General features: G+C 42.6%; 1 protein-coding gene across 21 annotated transcripts in view; it reads left to right on the top strand.

Annotated features, from left to right (window-relative positions):
* Positions 1 to 19,075, top strand: part of ank3b (ankyrin 3b) — a 160,342-nt gene that overhangs the window by 136,929 nt on the left and 4,338 nt on the right. For 19 of the 21 annotated variants that reach the window (XM_058406126.1, XM_058406127.1, XM_058406123.1 and 16 more), the window contains 15 exons: positions 1,539 to 1,693; positions 3,579 to 3,790; positions 4,105 to 4,312; positions 4,480 to 4,576; positions 4,749 to 4,977; positions 5,124 to 5,249; positions 5,533 to 5,655; positions 6,096 to 6,122; positions 6,785 to 6,866; positions 7,987 to 15,162; positions 15,783 to 15,857; positions 16,140 to 16,271; positions 16,554 to 16,697; positions 18,112 to 18,745; positions 18,863 to 19,043. In XM_058406126.1, the coding sequence (XP_058262109.1) occupies positions 1,539 to 1,693; positions 3,579 to 3,790; positions 4,105 to 4,312; positions 4,480 to 4,576; positions 4,749 to 4,977; positions 5,124 to 5,249; positions 5,533 to 5,655; positions 6,096 to 6,122; positions 6,785 to 6,866; positions 7,987 to 15,162; positions 15,783 to 15,857; positions 16,140 to 16,271; positions 16,554 to 16,697; positions 18,112 to 18,745; positions 18,863 to 19,043 (9,601 nt within the window). The remainder of the gene's footprint in view (positions 1 to 1,538; positions 1,694 to 3,578; positions 3,791 to 4,104; positions 4,313 to 4,479; positions 4,577 to 4,748; positions 4,978 to 5,123; positions 5,250 to 5,532; positions 5,656 to 6,095; positions 6,123 to 6,784; positions 6,867 to 7,986; positions 15,163 to 15,782; positions 15,858 to 16,139; positions 16,272 to 16,553; positions 16,698 to 18,111; positions 18,746 to 18,862; positions 19,044 to 19,075) is intronic. The other 2 variants (XM_058406140.1, XM_058406139.1) reach the window with 1 other exon arrangement.

Here is a 19,075-nt window from a genome sequence, read left to right as displayed (position 1 = left end):
CACAAAACAATAGAAGAAGGTGGACTGGTCTGATGAATCACGTTTTCTTTTACATCACGTGGATGGCCGGGTGCGTGTGCGTCTCTTACCTGGGGAACACATGGCACCAGGATGCACTATGGGAAGAAGGCGAGTCGGCGGAGGCAGTGTCATGCAATGTCAATGTTCTGCTGGGAAACCTTGGGTCCTGCCGTCCATGTGGATGTTCCTTTGACACGTACCACCTACCTAAGCATTGTTACAGACCATGTACACCATTTCATGGAAACGGTATTTCCTGATGGCTGTGGCCTCTTTCAGCAGGATAATGCGCCGTGCCACAAAGCAGAAATGGTTCAGGAATGGTTTGATGACCACAACAACCAGTTTGAAGTGTTGACTCCGCTTCCAAATTCCCCAGATCTCAATCCAGTACAGCATCTGTGGGATGTGCTGGACAAACAAGTCCGATCCATGGAGGCCCCACCTCACAACATACAGGACTTAAAGGATCTGCTGCTAACATCTTGGTGCCAGATCCCACAGCACTATGGATCTAGTGGAGTCCATACCTGGACGGGCCAGTGCTGTTTTGGTAGCAAAAGGGGGACCAACACAATATTAGGCAAGTGGTCATAATGTTATGCCTGATCAGTGTAGGCTTTATCTTCCCAACATCCCTGCCATTAGAAGAAGCACTCATACAGGGCTTATTAAAGATACATCTCTAGATACACTTTTCAGTGTTTAATTGACATTCTGCAGAACCTATATGTGTTGAAAAACTTCTGACTGGCAGTGTTCAATGTACTTTTTCATGGTACCTTCTCTGGGATTATACATTGAATGTAATTTTCTGTTTTCTCATGACTCAGTGTGGACAGTGTCTTGCTTGTCTGTATCTAAATGTCACTATATATTTATATACAAATGCATCTCTGTTAGCGATGTTAGCTTTAACTTCTACCAGAACAAAATTTTGAATGTATGCTGATTAAAAATTGAAAAATAGCCTTCTTTTTAAACTGATGTGTTATGGATTAAGCACATGCATCAGATCAGTTCCTCAATCCTCATTCTAGAGTACCCCAGTCCTGCATGTCCTGGTGGTTTCCCTCCTCAAACTCAAACACAGTTGTTAATTAGCTAATGAGTTGGTTGAAAAGTAAAAAACAAGAAGCTGATGGTTTAGGAGCAGGGACAACACCGAAATGTGCAGGGTGGCTGTACTCCAGGCCCAGAATTGAGAAACCCTGGATTAGATGTTATTCTAATAAACGTAATTCCGTTATTCCGCAAAGTGAAAAGTCTGGAATGTTTTTATTCGTTTGTCTTTTTCTGGGGTTATAAAGCACAAAGTACTATCGCTTGGTGGAAATAACTGTACATGTTTATATAGAGAGTACATAAAGACTTGTATATAAATGCTCTTATTATCAGGTGTACCACGTTGCACTGCTGAAGTATGCTCCACGCATACCATCATCAGTCATTTCTCAGTAGAAGAGCCTCTTTAGAAGTATAGTCAGCTCTTAGTGTTGTATGATCTGTCCTTGCAGCCCTGTGATAGTGGAGATCCCTCACTTTGGCTCCATGAGAGGGAAGGAGCGTGAGCTGATCATTCTTAGGAGCGATAATGGAGAGACTTGGAAGGAACATCAGTACGACTGCAAGACTGAAGCCCTCAATGAGCTCCTGAATGGCATGGACGAAGGTAGGACATCATCAGGACACTAAGAAGCTATCATAAGCAGACTGTCATATCTCTGGCAACTTAAAGTAAATTGGAAGCAAAGTGGTGGAAAAAGAAGCACAAAACATAATCACGAACAGAACAGCAGTAAAAGTGGCTCCATGGGAGCACATGTCTGGAGAGCCAGTAGTGGTTTACTTTAACACTGCCTGTAGTAAGCCAGTGACTTCTGTAATAAACATTTTTATTATACACTTTCACTCACCAGCCACATTAATAAGAACACTTGCACCAGTCATATGGAAGGATCACAATAAATAAAATCATGTGCATTAAGAGTTGCACTGTGTGTTTGTAGACTTGGAGAAAGTGTATTACAGGGTGCCAAGAGAAGAGCTGTGGTACTGTATGAGGAGTAGCAGAGAAGTATGTCAGAGTGGTGCAGGACATGTATGAGAGGAGCAGGACAGTGGTGAGGTGTGGTGTAGGGCAGACAGAGGAGTTCAAAGTGGAGGTGGAACTGCATCAGGGATCAGCTCTGAGCCCCTTCCTGTTTGCTATGGTGATGGACCAGTTGTCAGAGGAGGTCAGGCAGGAGTCTCCTTGGACAATGATGTTTGCAGAGGACATTGTGATCTGTAGTGAGAGCAAGGAGCAGGTGGAGGGAAACCTGGAGAGGTGGAGGTTTGTGCTGGAGAGAAGAGGAATGAAAGTCAGTCGTAGTAAGACTGAGTACATGTGAGTAAGATTACAGTAAGATTACAGGGTGAAGAGGTGAAGAAGGTACAGGAGTTTAAGTACTTGGGGTCAACAGTCCAGAGTAATGGAGAGTGTGGGAAAGAGGTAAAGAAGCGAGTGCAGGCAGGTTGGAATGGGTGGAGAAAGGTGTCGGGAATTCTGTGTGATAGAAAAATATCGGCGAGAATCACGGGGAAGGTGTGAGACCAGCCATGCTGTATGGTTTAAAGGCAGTGTCACTGAGGAAGAGACAGGAGTCAGAGCTGGAGGTAGCAGAGCTGAAGATGTTGAGGTTCTCTTTGGGAGTAACACAGTTGGACAGGATTAGGAACGAGTACATCAGAGGGACAGCTCTTGTTGGACATTTGGGGGACAAAGTTAGGGAGGACAGATTAAGATGGTTTGGACATGTCCAGAGGAGGGAGAGTGAGTATATTGGTAGGAGAATGTTGGACATGGCAGGCAGGAGGCAAAGAGGAAGGCCAAAGAGGAGGTATATGGATGGAGGATATGAAGCTAGTGGGTGCAAGTGTTGAGGATGCAGAAGATATGGATAGGTGCCCAAAGAAGAAAAAGGTGTGCATTAAGAGCTGGTCAAATCGCTGGTTTGAGCTTTTCAGGAACTGCATATTGAATCTCCTGTAATAGTCTAAGGAATTTATACAGAATGGTGTAAAAAACCATCCTGTGCACAGCAGCAGTTCTGTGATATGTGTTGTTGATGAGAAAGGTCAAAGGAAATCAGCTAGCAATGTTCAAGCTGACGAAGTCTACTCTAATATTTTTCAGCCATTATTTTCCCACTCTGTCCAGTTTTCAGTAAGTCCGTTCCCTCTGCAGTCTCACACTCCTGTTGTTGGCTGATGTAGTCTTCTGATGTTGTAGTTCATCCACATCCAAGTCCAGCATGTGGAGCATTCTGAGATTCCTTTCTGCTGACTATGGTAATAAAGACCAGAGCCTTCCTGTCAGCTTGAACTAGTCTGTCCAGTCTCCTCTGACCTCAACAAGGTGTTCTCTGTGTATGTTTTCTCTGTATAAATATATATATATATATATATGTATGTATATATATATATATATATATATATATATATATATATATATATATATATATATATATATATCAAGCGCAGTAATGGTAATTGTACATGGTTTGTCCCTAAAGAACTGGACAGCATTGAAGACCTGGAGAAGAAACGCATCTGTCGAATCATCACTAAAGACTTCCCACAGTATTTTGCCGTGGTGTCACGGATAAAGCAGGAGACTAATCATATGGGTCCCGAGGGAGGGGTTCTATCCAGTATGACTGTTCCTCAAGTCCAGGCCTCTTTCCCTGAAGGAGCTCTTACCAAGAAGATCAGGGTTGGACTTCAGGTATAAAAACACTTTAATATCCATGCTGTCCATGCTGAGCATTTTAAATATTATTGCAAGAACTGACTTAATTACTGCACTGTTGTAAGAATCTTCCCAAAGTCCCACATGACACTGTCAAGAGAATGAAGAGAGAAAAAAGATTGGAAACATGCATTGGTTGGCTTCATGTGTCTCAGAGGAAGCATGTGCTAGCCTTTATCATCTGGCAGGAGCTTGCTAGAAACCTAGTCAGATTATGAACAAAAAGCTATGTTTCTGCATGTCTTTGTTTACTTAATGAAGTGAAACATAACTGCTTGCTTGCTGTTCAGACCCAGCCAGTCCCAGATGAGACGGTGAAGAAGATCATAGGCAACAGAGCCACATTCAGCCCCATCGTAACAGTGGAGCCACGCAGAAGAAAGTTCCACAAACCCATCACAATGACCATCCCTGTGCCTCCTCGATCAGGGGAAGGCATGAACAATGGCTACAAAGGAGACACAACACCTTGTTTACGTCTTCTGTGCAGCATCACAGGTAGGATTTGTCCACAAACCAACCCTTCTCTGACACACCCTCTGTCCTCAGTGGCTTATAAAATAGCTTTCCTAAACTGGCGTCCATCTCATCTCCAGCTTTCGGTTGATGGTTTTGTGTATCGCATATTTCCTTTTACATGTATGCTAATGAGGTCTCTGCTACAGGTGGCACCTCCCCTGCACAATGGGAAGACATCACTGGGACTACTCCGCTCACCTTCTCGAATGACTGCGTCTCGTTCACCACCAACGTGTCTGCCAGGTATTTGGCTCGGGTTTCATTATGCTTCACAAAATCATGATAAATATATCGATCTGCATCTCCAGAGATAACAGATTCAACAGAAGCATTTATAAGGCTTCATATTCTTTTTTTTTTTTTTTTTAAATCACTATATTTAACTCCAGTCCAAACATTTTGTCTTTATTACCAGGTTCTGGCTTGCAGACTGCCATCAGATTCCAGAGACAGTAGCTTTGGCCACTCAGCTGTACAGGGAACTCATCTGTGTGCCCTACATGGCCAAGTTTGTAGTCTTCGCCAAAATGAACGATCCGGTGGAATCCAATCTGCGATGCTTCTGCATGACGGATGACAAAGTGGACAAGACCCTGGAGCAGCAAGAGAACTTTGAGGAGGTGGCCAGAAGCAAAGACATTGAGGTTGGTCATTCAAAAACAAAAAACTTCTCCCATTCGTCAGATCTTATTATGTCTTAGCAAATATTGTACTGTTGTGTTGGATGTCATTGGAATGAAAGTGAAACACATTTGTTCATTTAAAGATCATTCATTTGGGATTTTTACAGGTTTTGGAAGGGAAGCCTATCTATGTGGACTGCTATGGCAATCTGACGCCTCTGATTAAAGCCGGACAGCAGCTGGTTCTTAATTTCTATGCGTTTAAAGAAAACAGACTGCCATTCTGTGTAAAGGTAACATAGTTGGTTCTTATCTTTCAGATAACACACTACACAGAAAATGTCCATCACTAGAGACGATGCTTTTGCACGCTATGTATGGTGGCCTGGGAGTCCCTGGTTTCCCACAGGATTTCCCAGACCACCAAACATATGCTAACCTCATGTAACTTGTGGCATATATCTCAACTGGTCATTTTTCTGTAAGAGAAGGGAATTCAGTTGAGCTGTGGTCATAATCTGTGTTGTTCATGTGTTGTTCATGCTTATCTGCTCATTCTTCACCCAAACACCAAAGGTGAGGGACAACAGCCAAGAACCTTGCGGACGGCTGTCCTTCCTCAGAGAGATTAAAAACGCAAAGGGGCTTCCCCAGACCGCTGTGTGTAATTTAAACATCACTCTGCCTGCACTCAAAAAGGTAAGGTTGTAATGATCAAGTCATTTGTGTCATATATCATGTCATCTTCATACTCAGGAAAAGGTAGATCAGTGTTTGCAGCGATAAGGGATAAACTTGGTCAAAACTGCCTGAGTGTGTCTTTTATCTGTTTTGAGCTTCTCTCTGGTCTTTGCTCTGGCTATGGCTGACCAAATCAGAATTTTGATTTGGAACCATGCTTTGGCTGACGGTGCACAGGCTTACGCTTTTTTGTTTTTTTTTCAGTGGTATAATTTGTGGTTGCTTCCTGTATCTTTTTGAGTTGATTTTTATGTTCCGTTTCTGTTTCTTTGCTATGGCTTTGCGGTGGCTCTTTTTCTGTGTGCTCACAATCGCCCTTTTCACATCCTGATGTTTCTTACCCCTTGCTCTCCATTGCGTTATTCCCCGTTTCTGCAATGCATCTTGGGAACCAAAAGGATATGGACTCAGATCCTGATGAAGAGGTAATAGTCCTGTCCCCTCAGTTCCATGTGGTGTGCTGGTGATTCATTTGCTTTAGTTTCTAGGTATTTGCTCTGTCGAACCACACATTTGTGCAGCTATCGCCTGTCATGGGGCTTTATTGTAAATTTGCATTGGCTTAACTCCATACACTGTAAAACCACATATACTTCATATCACTGGCCAAAGACTGCCATCATTTTTATTTCTCCATCCTTGTACTCTGTCACATTGCTTTAAAGATAACCAATGGCTTAGTTTAATGGTTTAAGATTGTTACCTCAATTTTTAGTTTTTCAGTAAACTACATAACATGTCTATGGGGAATAAAAATAATGTTAATTCTATAGTCCATGTTTCATTTTTTCAGTAACATTATCACAGCACAAATAATGAAAAAAAAGTGTATGGTTCACATCATCAGTAGCAGTATTTTGACAGCAGAGCACCAACTGCCCCCATATAGAAACACTAGCTTTGTCTTATTCTTAGATGTACATACAATTTGAAAACAGAATTTGATACAATGGCACAGTCAGACAATTTAATATAGTAAAGTCAGGTTGGAAATTCTGAAGAGTAAACTCAAATGATTAGCATAGCTTGACATTCAGGGCTGATAAGGGGGGGAATTTATAGGACATTTTTGTTATTGTTGTTGCAGACTGAAAAGCCAGAACGACGTCATACCTTTGCATCTCTAGCCTTACGTAAGCGGTACAGCTATCTGACTGAGCCTGGATTGAGTGAGTGTGATATTTCATTAACATTCTTGGGAGACTAACATTTAGTAGTGTGTAACGTTAACATAAAAGCTAACATGTGACCAGTCTAGACTATTTTACCAATTGAAAATGCAAATGTAATATATCTGCACATTCTTGCCATGCATAACAAAGTCCTCATGCTTGTTCTATAGTTTATTTTTGCATGGGTTATTATGATATTTAAGTTGCTGTGCTGTGCCTGCTCACTTTGTTAGATATTGTTCACTGTCTATGTTCTCTTTTCTCATTGGCAAGAAAACCGATGAAATTACCCGTTTAATATCCATAATGATTTTTTTAAAAGTCATAGTCTCTTCTTTTTCATCCCTCCCTACAACTAGTATTGCTCCTTTTGGCTTTGTGATTGTGCAGAGTTTTCATTTATTTTTGGACAGAAATGCATGGAGAGTCATGAAGAGACTTTCTCTCAGATGCTTTCACAGTTTGCACTGAATTGCCTGTCACCAAGACTACTCAGTTCTGCATGATGAGTTATTATGGACTCAAGACCTACTCACCTAGCCTGCTTTTTGCAATAGTACAATTTGCTAAAACACAGAAAATAGGATAGCATTTTTTTTGGTTTAGTATTATCAATTTCCGGTTTGTCAAAATACCCGAAATTTGGAATGAAACTGGTTTTTCCAAACAGATAAAAGGCACTTTAGTAAAATCAAGGTAGCCAGCAACAGGGGAATGTAGCACATCTAAAGTCAAAAGAGAAATTGTTTTCCTCTGGGTTCCTTGCATTTGTCTTGCCATTTTGCAGTTTGTTTTATTGTCTTGTCCGTTATGTCGCAGCGTGATTTATTTACTTATTTATTTTGTTGTTGTTGTTGTTTTCGGGAGGGAGGGTCTTGTCTTCTTTGTTGGACTTTTAAGTTCTATTATTTGTGCCATTTGTGGATCATGGATCACAGTGATTTTTTTTCTTTTGTTTTGGCTCTTCATCATTCAACTCATGTATACCACCATGAAAGCATTGTTCTTCTTTCTTCTATGATACAAGCACCACTGACCAATTTTTTTCCCTCTGGTCTTTCTGTTTCTCAACCATTTTTGTTGATTTTGTGTTGGATTTTAATTTATCTGTTTAAAGAAACAGTTGAGCGAAGTACAACAAGAACACTGCCTGCTGGTTACCCTCACAAACCTGTCTTTTCAACAAGATCTTACCAGGCATGGTCAACTGCTCCTGTTACCGTCCCTGGGCAAACAAAGTGTGGACTGGGTTCCCTCTCCAGCTCACCTTCCAACACGCCATCTGCTTCGCCATTAAAGTCCGTTTGGTCAATAACCTCAGCTTCTCCACTCAAGTCCACCCTGGGAACCACAAATGCATCTCCTGTAAAGTCTGTTAGTGACATAGCATCACCCATTAGAACATACAGATCTATCTCTTCACCTATAAAAACTGTTGTTCAGCAAGGCCAATACCCTTCACCAGTTTCTAGCGGGCTCATGTCTTCATCTTTCAAAACCGGCACAGATCCTGTGTCAATCAAGGGACTTGCTGCTTCACTGTCTTCAAGACCTATCTCTGTACCACCATCTGGTTCTATACTGGATAGAACTTTCACCACGATGACCCCCCCTGAATCTCCAAAGTCAGTTGCGAATTTGTATTCTTCAGCTTTGTCACTCCGATCAACTCTTACCTCTGCACCTACTGCAGCAACACCCACGTTTAAACCCTTAACAAGTCTGTCATCTATGAAAACTTCTCCAGATCGAGGTGCGGTCTCCAACGGGACAATTCTCTCATCATTCTCTTCATCAGCTGGGCCTACCGTTGCCTCTGCTGAAACAGTCCTTCTTAATGGATCTGTGTCCCCAGTCAAATACCCCTCTTATTCTCCTATATCACCCCGTCTACTCTCAGAAGGGGCTAGCAGTTTGCAGGAGAGGATACAAGCTACAACACAGGCAGCTGCTTCCAGTGTTAGCGCAGCTTTTTGTGAGGCTGAAAAAACACTAATTGGCTATTCTACATCAAGCTATGACACAATGAAATCTATGTCATCTCCTCTGAGATCAAATGTGTCAAATTCAATGTATGCTTCCTATAGAGCCCCTGGTCCTTCTGGTGCCCCTCTATCAACTAGTGCTATGACCGTACCAGTTTTCTCTGTAGTGAACGTTCTCCCTGAGCCCCAAGAAAAGAAAATATCTGACCCGATATTAATGGTACCTCAGACCACCACTCAAACACCGACATTTACCCCCAGATCGAAACCTTCAAAACCCCACCTCTATATCCCTTCTGCAGCGTTTAAATCAGCCACTGCCACATCAAGTCAAGATATTTTACGTGACGTGGCAGACATGAAAGAGGGTCTTATAAAAATGACTGCCATATTGCAAAATGACGCCGCTAACGTATCAAAGACATATCAGTCCCAGGCTAGCAGAGAATCTAAAATGGAGGATGAGGAACCTTTCAGTTTAGTTGAGAAAGTTAAAGAAGATCTCGTGAAAGTCAGTGAAATCCTTTCTAAGGATGTACTGAGTGAGACAAAAGTCTTTGCTAAGGACAAAGCATCTGAGGATGAGTGGGAGGAGTTCTCTAAAGATGAAATAGAGGAGGCTCAACAGAGTGTCCTGAAATCTCATCCCACATTTGAATCCACCCTTCCTGTTAGACCACAGTCAGTGCAAGACAAAGACTTGAATTTAGCCAAGGTGGTTGACTACTTAATGAATGACATTGGTGCTAGTTCACTTACAAAAATTGCTGGTGAAAAGAGCAAATACAATGAGTTGAAGGAGGGAGAGGAAAAGCAGAAACGTACATTCAAATCTGAGCATAAACTCAAAATGCCACCTCCAGGCATGCGCACCTCTCCTTCAGAGAAAGATTTATGCAAATTAACCGATTCATACAGTGGGACAGATGCCATTCTGGAATCCCCTGATGACTTTTCCCATGATCAGGATAAAAGCCCACTCTCAGACAGTGGTTTCGAAACCCGAAGTGAAAAGACTCCTTCGGCTCCTCAGAGTGCAGAGAGCACAGGACCCAAACCTCTATTTTCAGATGTCCCTATTCCCCCAGTCATAACAGAAACCAGAACAGAGGTCGTTCACGTGATCCGAAGCTATGAGCATCCCGAAGAGACCTGTGAGCCCCTACTGGAAGAAGCTGCTGCATTGCAGTCACCTGCTTGTATTGAACCAGAGTCAGCTGCTGGCTCCATCAAAGACAAAGTAAAGGCCTTTCAGATGAAAGTCAGTGCTGAGGATGATTCGGTAATGAGCAAAAGTATGTGTCTGAAAGAGGAAACTCATATAACCACCACAACTAGAATGGTCTACCATAAACCCCAATTAAAAGAGGCAGGCTCTGACAGAATTGAAGAAACCATGTCAGTTCGAGACATAATGAAAGCTTTCCAGTCAGGGAGAGACCCTTCCAAAGAATTGGCTGGGCTATTTGAGCACAAGGCTAGTAAGGATTCTATCAAAGGAGATGAGTTAACACCACGGTTCCTCGACAAGGACACAAAACCCAAAGTTGAAAGAATAATCGAGGTTCATATAGAAAAGGGCAACACAACAGACCCAACAGAGGTAATAATCAGAGAGACAAAGAAACACCCCGAGTATATATGCAAAGGCAGCCGTGGTCTGAAGGAACTTGCTAACAGAGTAGAAGGCGATTTTGGGTCTCTGCAAGAAGATGAACTGTTTACTGCTGAGGAAACAATGCCCTCTTTCTTAGAAACATCTAGAGTCAATACACCTGTTTCTCAAGAGGAGGAGAGCCGACCCGGTTCTGCTCAGCTCATTGCCGATGACTCATATAAAGCTTTTAAACTCCTAAGCCAGCAGTCCATTGAATATCATGATGATGAACTGTCCGAGCTCAGGGGAGAGTCTTATAGATTTGCTGAGAAAATGCTTCTTTCTGAAAAATTAGACACGTCACAGTCTGATACTGAAGATTCATTTGTTAACCAGGGAAGTGGCAGCACTCCTGAATTAGGAGCAGAAGGATTTTATGGCCCCAAAAAGGAATCCATTTTCAGGTCAGCAAGGGAAGCGTCTGACAAATTTTTCCATAAAGATCAGTATGATAAACTGACGGTGTTGCACTACACAACAGAACCTGGCAGCCCCAAACATACAGTTAGGATGCACTTCACCCAAGATAGGCAAGACAGAAATAGAGAGAAACTAATATATGAAGATCGCATTGACCAAACTGTTAAAGAGGCCGAAGAAAAACTAAGTGAAGTTTCGCAGTTTTTCAGAGACAAAACAGAAAAGCTAAATGATGAGCTTCAGTCCCCTGAGAAAAAGCCTCCCATGAGAGACTTCAGAGAGACACGCTCAGGCCCAAGCTCTGTGTGCAGCAGTCCTCAGAAAACAAAGCCCAAAGCTGATGTGAGCTGCGAGGAATGGGATAAGGGGAAACAGAAATTGTTTGGTAGCATGAATGAAAGAAAAAGTGCTAGTTTGCCGAGCAGCCCAGAGAGGCGTGCACAGTCATGCTTAAATGAGGACAAATCTAAACAGGAAAGCAGTGCTTGGCAGTCAAAGGCAGGTGATATTTCTTCCCCAGTTCAAGTTAAGACTTCCAGAGTGAGCTCTGTTAGGCTCAAATTTGAAACAGAGGTCCAGAATCAAGATAAAAATATGCCAAGTACACAATCAAGACCACCTGTGAAAAAACTTCAGGAAAGCAAGTTACCTGTTTATCAATTTTTTGCAGGCTCAAAGGCTTCAAAGGTAGATTCCACAGAGGAAGGAAAGCCTCTGAACAAATCTGCAGACAGTGATAAAAGTAAAGTGAGCTCCAGCCAAAGTCCGTCTTTTAGCAAATTTGGCACTGCGTCATGTTCATCAGAAACAGCCGACACCATTTTCAGCAAGCCACAGTTTGAAAAGGTCAGTAAGCCAAAAGATGACACATACGAAAAACCTGACACCAGTAAAGTCAGAACTAGTGAAAATGGTAAGGATGCTAGTAGTATTGATAAGCAGAGCACAATCAGTGCTGACCTTAAGGGGGAACATTTTAAAAATGTATTTGTAAAGGAGTTAAAATCAGATTTGGCATCAAAAGAGAACCAAACAGACAGCGAGGACACACATATGAAGACGCTTAAAAAAAAGATCATGGAATCACAAATTCCTGTGAGAATGTCATCCAGTCTCCCTGATGCTGATCAAGGAAAGAAAGTGAAACAAGATACAGTTGTTAAACAATCGGAAAAGAGTCCATCACATATACCTACCTTAGCTAAAACTAGAGTTCAGGGTCGCTCAGAAGTGTCTAGGGAAGAGGCTTTGACAAAGACAGTTGAAGGTTCTGGTATAGAGGGGGGTGGTATCAGAGATCCAGGTTCAGGTAACTACAAGGACACAGTGGAAAGGGTTACCACGGTCACCACCAGGGAAAGTTTCAAAGGACTGAAAACATTACCAGTTTATGTAAGCGTGCAAGTAGGAAAACAAGGTGAGAAAGATTCAGCAGGAGGGACAAATGGATCGATCAGGAAAATAGTCGGATCAGAGAGCCGGACAATTTACACAGTCAAACAGAGACAGCAAACTTCCCCTCAGGGTAGCCCAGATGATGACACGTTAGAACAGATATCTTTTCTTGATAGCTCTGGGAAAAGTCCCATAACCCCAGAAACACCTAGCTCTGAGGAAATCAGTTATGACCTCACCTCAAGAACCCCTGAATGTTTCATGGCATTCATACCAGGCAGTGCTAGTCCAATAGCTGAAGTCTCAGAAGAATCAGAGGATTCAGAGCAAGGCAAAGTGTTTACATTTAAAGAACCTGTCCCAGAAAAGGTCTCAGACACTACGGCAGCCAGCAGGAGTCAGGATACCGGACAGACAAATAAAGACAAAAGAGTTGCCTACATAGAGTTTCCTCCTCCCCCTCCCTTGGACTCAGATTCATCACAGACAGAGAAAAAAGGGTCCACTCCTTCCTTAGAAATGGACACTGATATGATGGAGGTGAACCTCCAGGAGGAGCATGACAAGCATCTTCTTGCAGAGCCCATAATTAGAGTCCAGCCTCCATCTCCTGTGCCTCCTGGAGCTAATGACAGTGACTCAAGTGAAGACGAATCAGTATTTCAACCCATCCCTGTAAAGAAATATACCTTTAAAATTGACGAGCAGGACCAGGGGAAGGAATCCAAACCCAAAAAACATGACAGGAATGGCAATCATAAAGATCCCGGGATAAACGGTAACGGCAAAGCCGAGGACAATGACTACGAACAAAACGGCAACGATCAGTCTATTACAGACTGCTCGATAGCAACGACTGCCGAGTTCTCTCATGACACAGATGCCACAGAGATTGATTCTCTGGATGGATACGACTTTCAGGATGAGGATGATGGCCTTCATGAAAACGATGTCAAAACATTTGGATTTTCCAATGACAACAGAAAAGACATTTGGGCATCAGAAAGCATGCTTAGGCCTAGCGACCGTTCTTTCAGCCAAAGTAAACTAGAAGTAATTGAAGAAGAATCGCCAACTGAGGAGTACAAAAAGGCGAAAACGAAGACCGAGCCTGCTGGTAAAAAAGCAGAAAATGGAAAGGACAATGAAAAGGACAAAAAGCAATCGAATGAAGAAGGACTGTCTGACACTTACTTTAGCTACAAGCTAGAGGAAGAGTTTAATACTCCATTCAAAACTGTCGCGACAAAAGGCTTGGACTTTGATCCCTGGTCAAGTAAAGGAGGAGACGATGAAGTTGTCGATGCCAGAATTAAAGACGACGAGCCCAAGCCTTTCGGGCTAGCTATAGACGAGAAGTCTCAAGCCACTACCCCTGACACGACTCCTGCGAGAACTCCAACTGATGAAAGCACACCAACTAGTGAACCTAACCCGTTCCCCTTCCATGAAGGGAAGATGTTTGAGATGACCCGCAGTGGTGCAATTGACATGAGCAAACGGGATTTTGTTGAAGAGAGGCTGCAGTTTTTCCAGATTGGTGAGCATTTATATGGACGGAGACCTGGGAATAAAAGGGAAGGGGTCACAAATCCAAGTGTAGTCACATCACAAGCACAGCAAGTAGAGCATGCACAGGTTAAGATGGATAACAGCTCAGTAATATCATACAATATCATTCAGATTTGCGCCGATCGCTCGGACACTCCATCTCATGACAACATTATGGAGCCACCCTCATATTCAGAAGTCAGTTCTAATTTGTGTTCCTCTTTTAAGATAGGAGTCAAAGACACATCTGGTGAGAATAAGGAATTGGTGTGTATGGACTGGGACAGTTTTACACTTAAAACATCACTAGCTTCAGAAGGCCACAAACCAGAAACGAGTACAGAAAGCCAAAATGAGCCGAGGACAGATTTTTCCAAGACAGAGCAGAAATGTATCCAGACACAGAACTGCAATAATAATAATAATCTACAGGCTTCCAGTGTTACACATATATACACACAGTACAGCACTGTAGAACAGCTTCAGCACTCACATCCCGAGACCAGCTACTTTAAACCTATTTCAGAGGATTTACTCAAAACTGGCTCAGATTTAGTGAGAGAAGAGACCAGGGTAAATGTAATTCCACAATGCCACGAACAAAGTGCTGCGTACAGAGAAAGCGTAATTCCACAATGCGAGGATGTTAAAAGAAAGCCACTAAAGTCTAGGTTGCCGATACTGGAACGTCGTTCAACAAAAGGCTATAGCTGTGCAGGTATGAGTTTACAGCTACCAAAGAAAGATATCAGACCAGTACCCAGCAAAAGGCTAGATCCATTCCCGATTACAAAGCCCACATCTCGCATCCCAGTGTTGAAGGTTAAGAAAGATACTAATAGTCCTTCTTCCATAGGCATATGTAGAACAAGCACATTAGTGAAAGAGAAAAGAAGAACTCAGGTAATAGTAGCTAAGAGTACGTCAAAGACAGACTCACCAAGAACATCGAAAAGTAAGACAAAGCAGAAGCAGGTGCAGGCCGCGGGCAAAATCGCTAACTCGAAGGCTAGTGAAACAGTAAAGCTTGTGGACTGCCATGCTGATGAAGACAAAAAGATGCAGGGAGATGATAAGGATGAAGAAAGGAGCACATCCAGGAACACGTCTTTGTCAGAAGCTTCCCAGCCCTCCACTACATCCAGGTCTGCTAGAGACGTGAGAGCAGAGGTTGAGCAGGCCGGCAGAGACAGGAGGAGGAGGAGGAGGAGTAAGAGGACGAGTGGAAGTGAAGGCAGTCAGGGTGCTGGGTCTCAAGTGGCCCCCGGCGTGGAAATCGAGCCTAGTTTGTAAAATTTTCCACTTGTATGATCTTAGTTGCATGAACCATTGTGATTGCTTGTGGCGTGATTGAACTGTAGATGTCTTTCCTATCATTATTTCATCTTTCTCTCTTTGTGTACTTGTGTCTCTTGTTATGATTTCACCCAATATGACGTAGTCAGCTTTACTGTAGCATGCTGAAATGAGAGGACAGATCGCTGGACAGACCGTCAACCCATGCAGAGTGCTAAGCAGTTTGCAGTGGACTGTATGAATTATTTATCTTTCAGAAGAAGCATTTTTAAAAAAAAATTCCATTGTTCATTTGTGAGTCTTGTTCATCATCATGTATCGAGTGAGGTTTTTATTTTTGTTTTGGTTTGTTTTTTATTGTAAGAGGTATTATTATTAGTAGTAGATTAGTAGCAAATTATTCTTTGCAAACTTCCTCTTTAACACCACTGACCAATTATTAACCAAAAGCCTTAAAACATTGCATTTGTCCTCTTTTCTCTTCAACATATCTAAAATGTAGTTCATTTTTGGGGCAAAAGGTTATACCTCATAGATTTTCTCATTTCTATCATGTTAGATTGTATTTGTTTATGAATCTATTTACTCATTGCTATTTTTTACTAACAGGCCCTCAAAGTCCTTGCGAGAGGACAGACCTGCGAATGGCTATAGTGGCAGATCATCTTGGCCTTAGCTGGACTGGTGAGAGGAACAATCCTAAGCGTTTCTACCTCGAGGATTAAAACTTTGACTGTGACAGTTTCACTTTTATTTATTAGAACCTGGCAATCTTAAAAAATAAATATTTGTCAATGCTCTATGCTGACCTGTAGCTTTATACCGAGTAAATATAGCATTGACATGGTCCTGGGTGAGATCGGTCAGCAGAACCATCTGCGTTCTCCTGACCCAGCAGCACTGCAGTATTATGTACATGCGACTGGAAGAGAGACAGACTGCTAATCTATTTTTAATGTGTTGCAGAGCTGGCCAGGGAAATGGATTTCTCCGTTGATGAGATAAATCACATCCGTGTGGAGAACCCCAACTCGTTGACAGCTCAGAGTTTCATGCTATTAAAGAAATGGGTCAGCAGAGACGGTAAAAATGCCACAAGTAAGTTATTATTTTCTTTCGCTAGTTGGTAAACAGGAGGGTATGTTACATACATCGAACCTCTGAAGCTCACAGACAGAGATACAACATGCTCCTCGCTGTAAGCTATGGATAAAACCTCTTTATTGTGAATAAAATTCAGAGTGGCCCGAACTCGTTAAAACATATTGGTTCTTTTTTTATTCTACGCTATGTTTAAACAGAAGATAAATATTTCCACTCTTTTTTTCTCTTTACTCATATGAGCTCTGAAACTAAGTGTATTCTTTTTTATCCTTGCAGCGGATGCCTTAACCGCAGCACTGACAAAGATCAATCGGATGGATATTGTGACATTGCTGGAAGGGCCAATATTTGATTATGGTAACATTTCAGGCACAAGGTGTTTTGCAGATGATAACGCAGTTTTCCGGGATCAGGCTGATGGTAAAGTTTAGCCCCATCTAGCTGAACTCTGTCTCTCCTTTTATTTCTTTCTTGAATCGTTGCAGGAGTAGAAAATCATAAAGGCTAAACACTTAACGAACTAAATTCCGAATCAAAATTCCAATCTCGGCTGTACTCGATCCTCGATCAAAACCCGACCGATATATGTGATTCTCCAATTAATTCTACTGCTCCTAACTCTAACTGGTGTGACTAACCAGCGTTGGGCAGTGTGATATGATTGTGTTTAACTGTATGGATTGATATAATGCATGCAGTTATGAATATTAAAACTTAATCCCATCTTAGCGAAATGAAAACATCTTCATGCAACACTTAATGTAATGACTAATTGGGTTCATAACTTGTTAGAACTCTAAAACGTTTCATTGCTGCTTTAGAATGTGGTCATATATGATGGGATTAACATTTGGTTCATGCTCAACCGACATAAACATTATGTTTATATGTATATATAGCATTAGAAAACAATAAAAAATAAAAACCTAGCTGCAAAATTTGGTTCAATCCGTTCTGTAACTGTTGCAAATACTTCGATACATGAAAACATAATGCTAGCTACATTGCTTTTATGTAACGTTTATGAAGCATGGTAACGGTTTCATGTAAGATCTTTTACATAGAGCATGTTGGAATGTCTGCTTTGTTGATGCCTGTAGAGCTTGATAGATTTTCTAGTATCCCAAATCTCTGAACCTTCCTGCTAGAGTGCCTTCTTCTAGTCTTCTGCAAAACCAGACCCGCTACTCTTCAGAGCCACCTGGCCGCTCCCACCGCAACACCTCTGCGCGTTCGAGCAGCGCTCTCGGCATAGCTGCTGCTGCTGCTGCCTCCTCTCACGCTCTCTAGTTCTTCGACTGCACTAATAATGCTAACTCTAGCTGCAGCGCCTTACTCACTGACCGCTCTATTTACAGCATCGCCAACTCTGAAGTGCTCGCTTCATTCTACCGATATTCACAACTAACTCTGCATTATCATTTTCTTTTCAAAACTACACCCTATAGCAACCTTGATCTTCCTCCCTCTCCATCATCCTCTGCCTCCTTACCTGTTATAACTGTGTTATCTGTTTGCAATATTCCGATGCTGTGTTTCTTCTTTTCCCTCCATTTTATATCGGAATCCCATCCATGCCCGATTCCTACATGCTACAGCCGCATTGTTTATGTGACATTCACCTTTTAACAAATCTGTATCATAATCATAACTGTTTTGCTGTGTAATATTGTCATATTTCATTTCAATATCATTACCACTGTTATATTTTTGTTTATTGTGCATGTTTAAAAAAAAAAAAAAAAGCTCACCTAACAAATCTGTTGATGTGGTAGTAGCATTTTGGAGTTGTGGTGTTGCATGCACCTCAGTCCTGCTGTGTTGTATCACTCAGGTTACCACGACATCAGTCTGGAGCTGCAGAGTCCCTCAGAGTTGTCGTATGAACCCCCCACCCCTCTCCGCCAGGATGATTTCTTTAGCGAGGACGGTAGCATAGTCCTGCCCAGTAGGTCCCCTGTTAGACCCAATGAACTGTCCTTGGCGACCACTTCCAGGGACGCGCTCTCCCCCAGTGCAGCACCTCCTACTGTGGTAGCTGAGGATTCCTCAGTAGGAGGCAGAGGGTCTTATAGTCGAGACGGGGGCTCGACCGAAGATGACCTGGAGGCCCATGACAGTGATGAGGTGTCTAAACATCCAGAAGTGTTCATGCAGAGCTCTCCCCAAGAGCAAGAGGTCCCTTCCAATGGAGCCCACGGTGCAAGAGAAAGTAGCAGGTCTGGTTTTGAAGAGCAAGAGGACGAAGATATGACACAGGAGAAGTCCCTTTTTAAAGGCATTAACTTGGAGGAAGGGTCAGAGAATGAGGAGATAACCAAAGAAAAAGTGCAGGAAAATCTCTCACAAGTGGAACAGGCAGAAAAAGAGATGTCTTCACTTGCAGGCTTGCAAGAAGGGCCATCCAGTGTGAGCCAGGAGATCGCTGCTTCTGTTCTGCACGCTGAAACACAAATGCAGGAGAGGAGGTGAGATGTGCTGCTCACCTTTCCTTTTTTCATGTTGTGATCCACTAACCAGGCCCCGACGTCAGCAGACCAAGCAACGCTGGACAAACTCATGACCTAACTCTAATCTCTTTTTAGCCAAAAGACAACTGAGAGGCAGAACGGAGAACATCCAGAACTTCAAGCTCAAGCCTGCTCACTGCTTGAAGCCCAGGAATCATCGAGTAAGGCAAAGGGCAAAGGCAGCAGGGACTCCCCAGATGACACCGCCGCCGGGCCGAGCACCATGGACGAGGAGACGGCAGAGCCGAAAGCTAAGGTACCGTTGTTGATATTCATTCATATTGAACA

The sequence above is a fragment of the Hemibagrus wyckioides genome, linkage group LG13 (assembly GCF_019097595.1).
Source record: "Hemibagrus wyckioides isolate EC202008001 linkage group LG13, SWU_Hwy_1.0, whole genome shotgun sequence".
NCBI classification, from domain to species: Eukaryota; Metazoa; Chordata; class Actinopteri; order Siluriformes; family Bagridae; genus Hemibagrus; species Hemibagrus wyckioides.
This window is presented reverse-complemented; position numbering and strand designations above follow the sequence as displayed.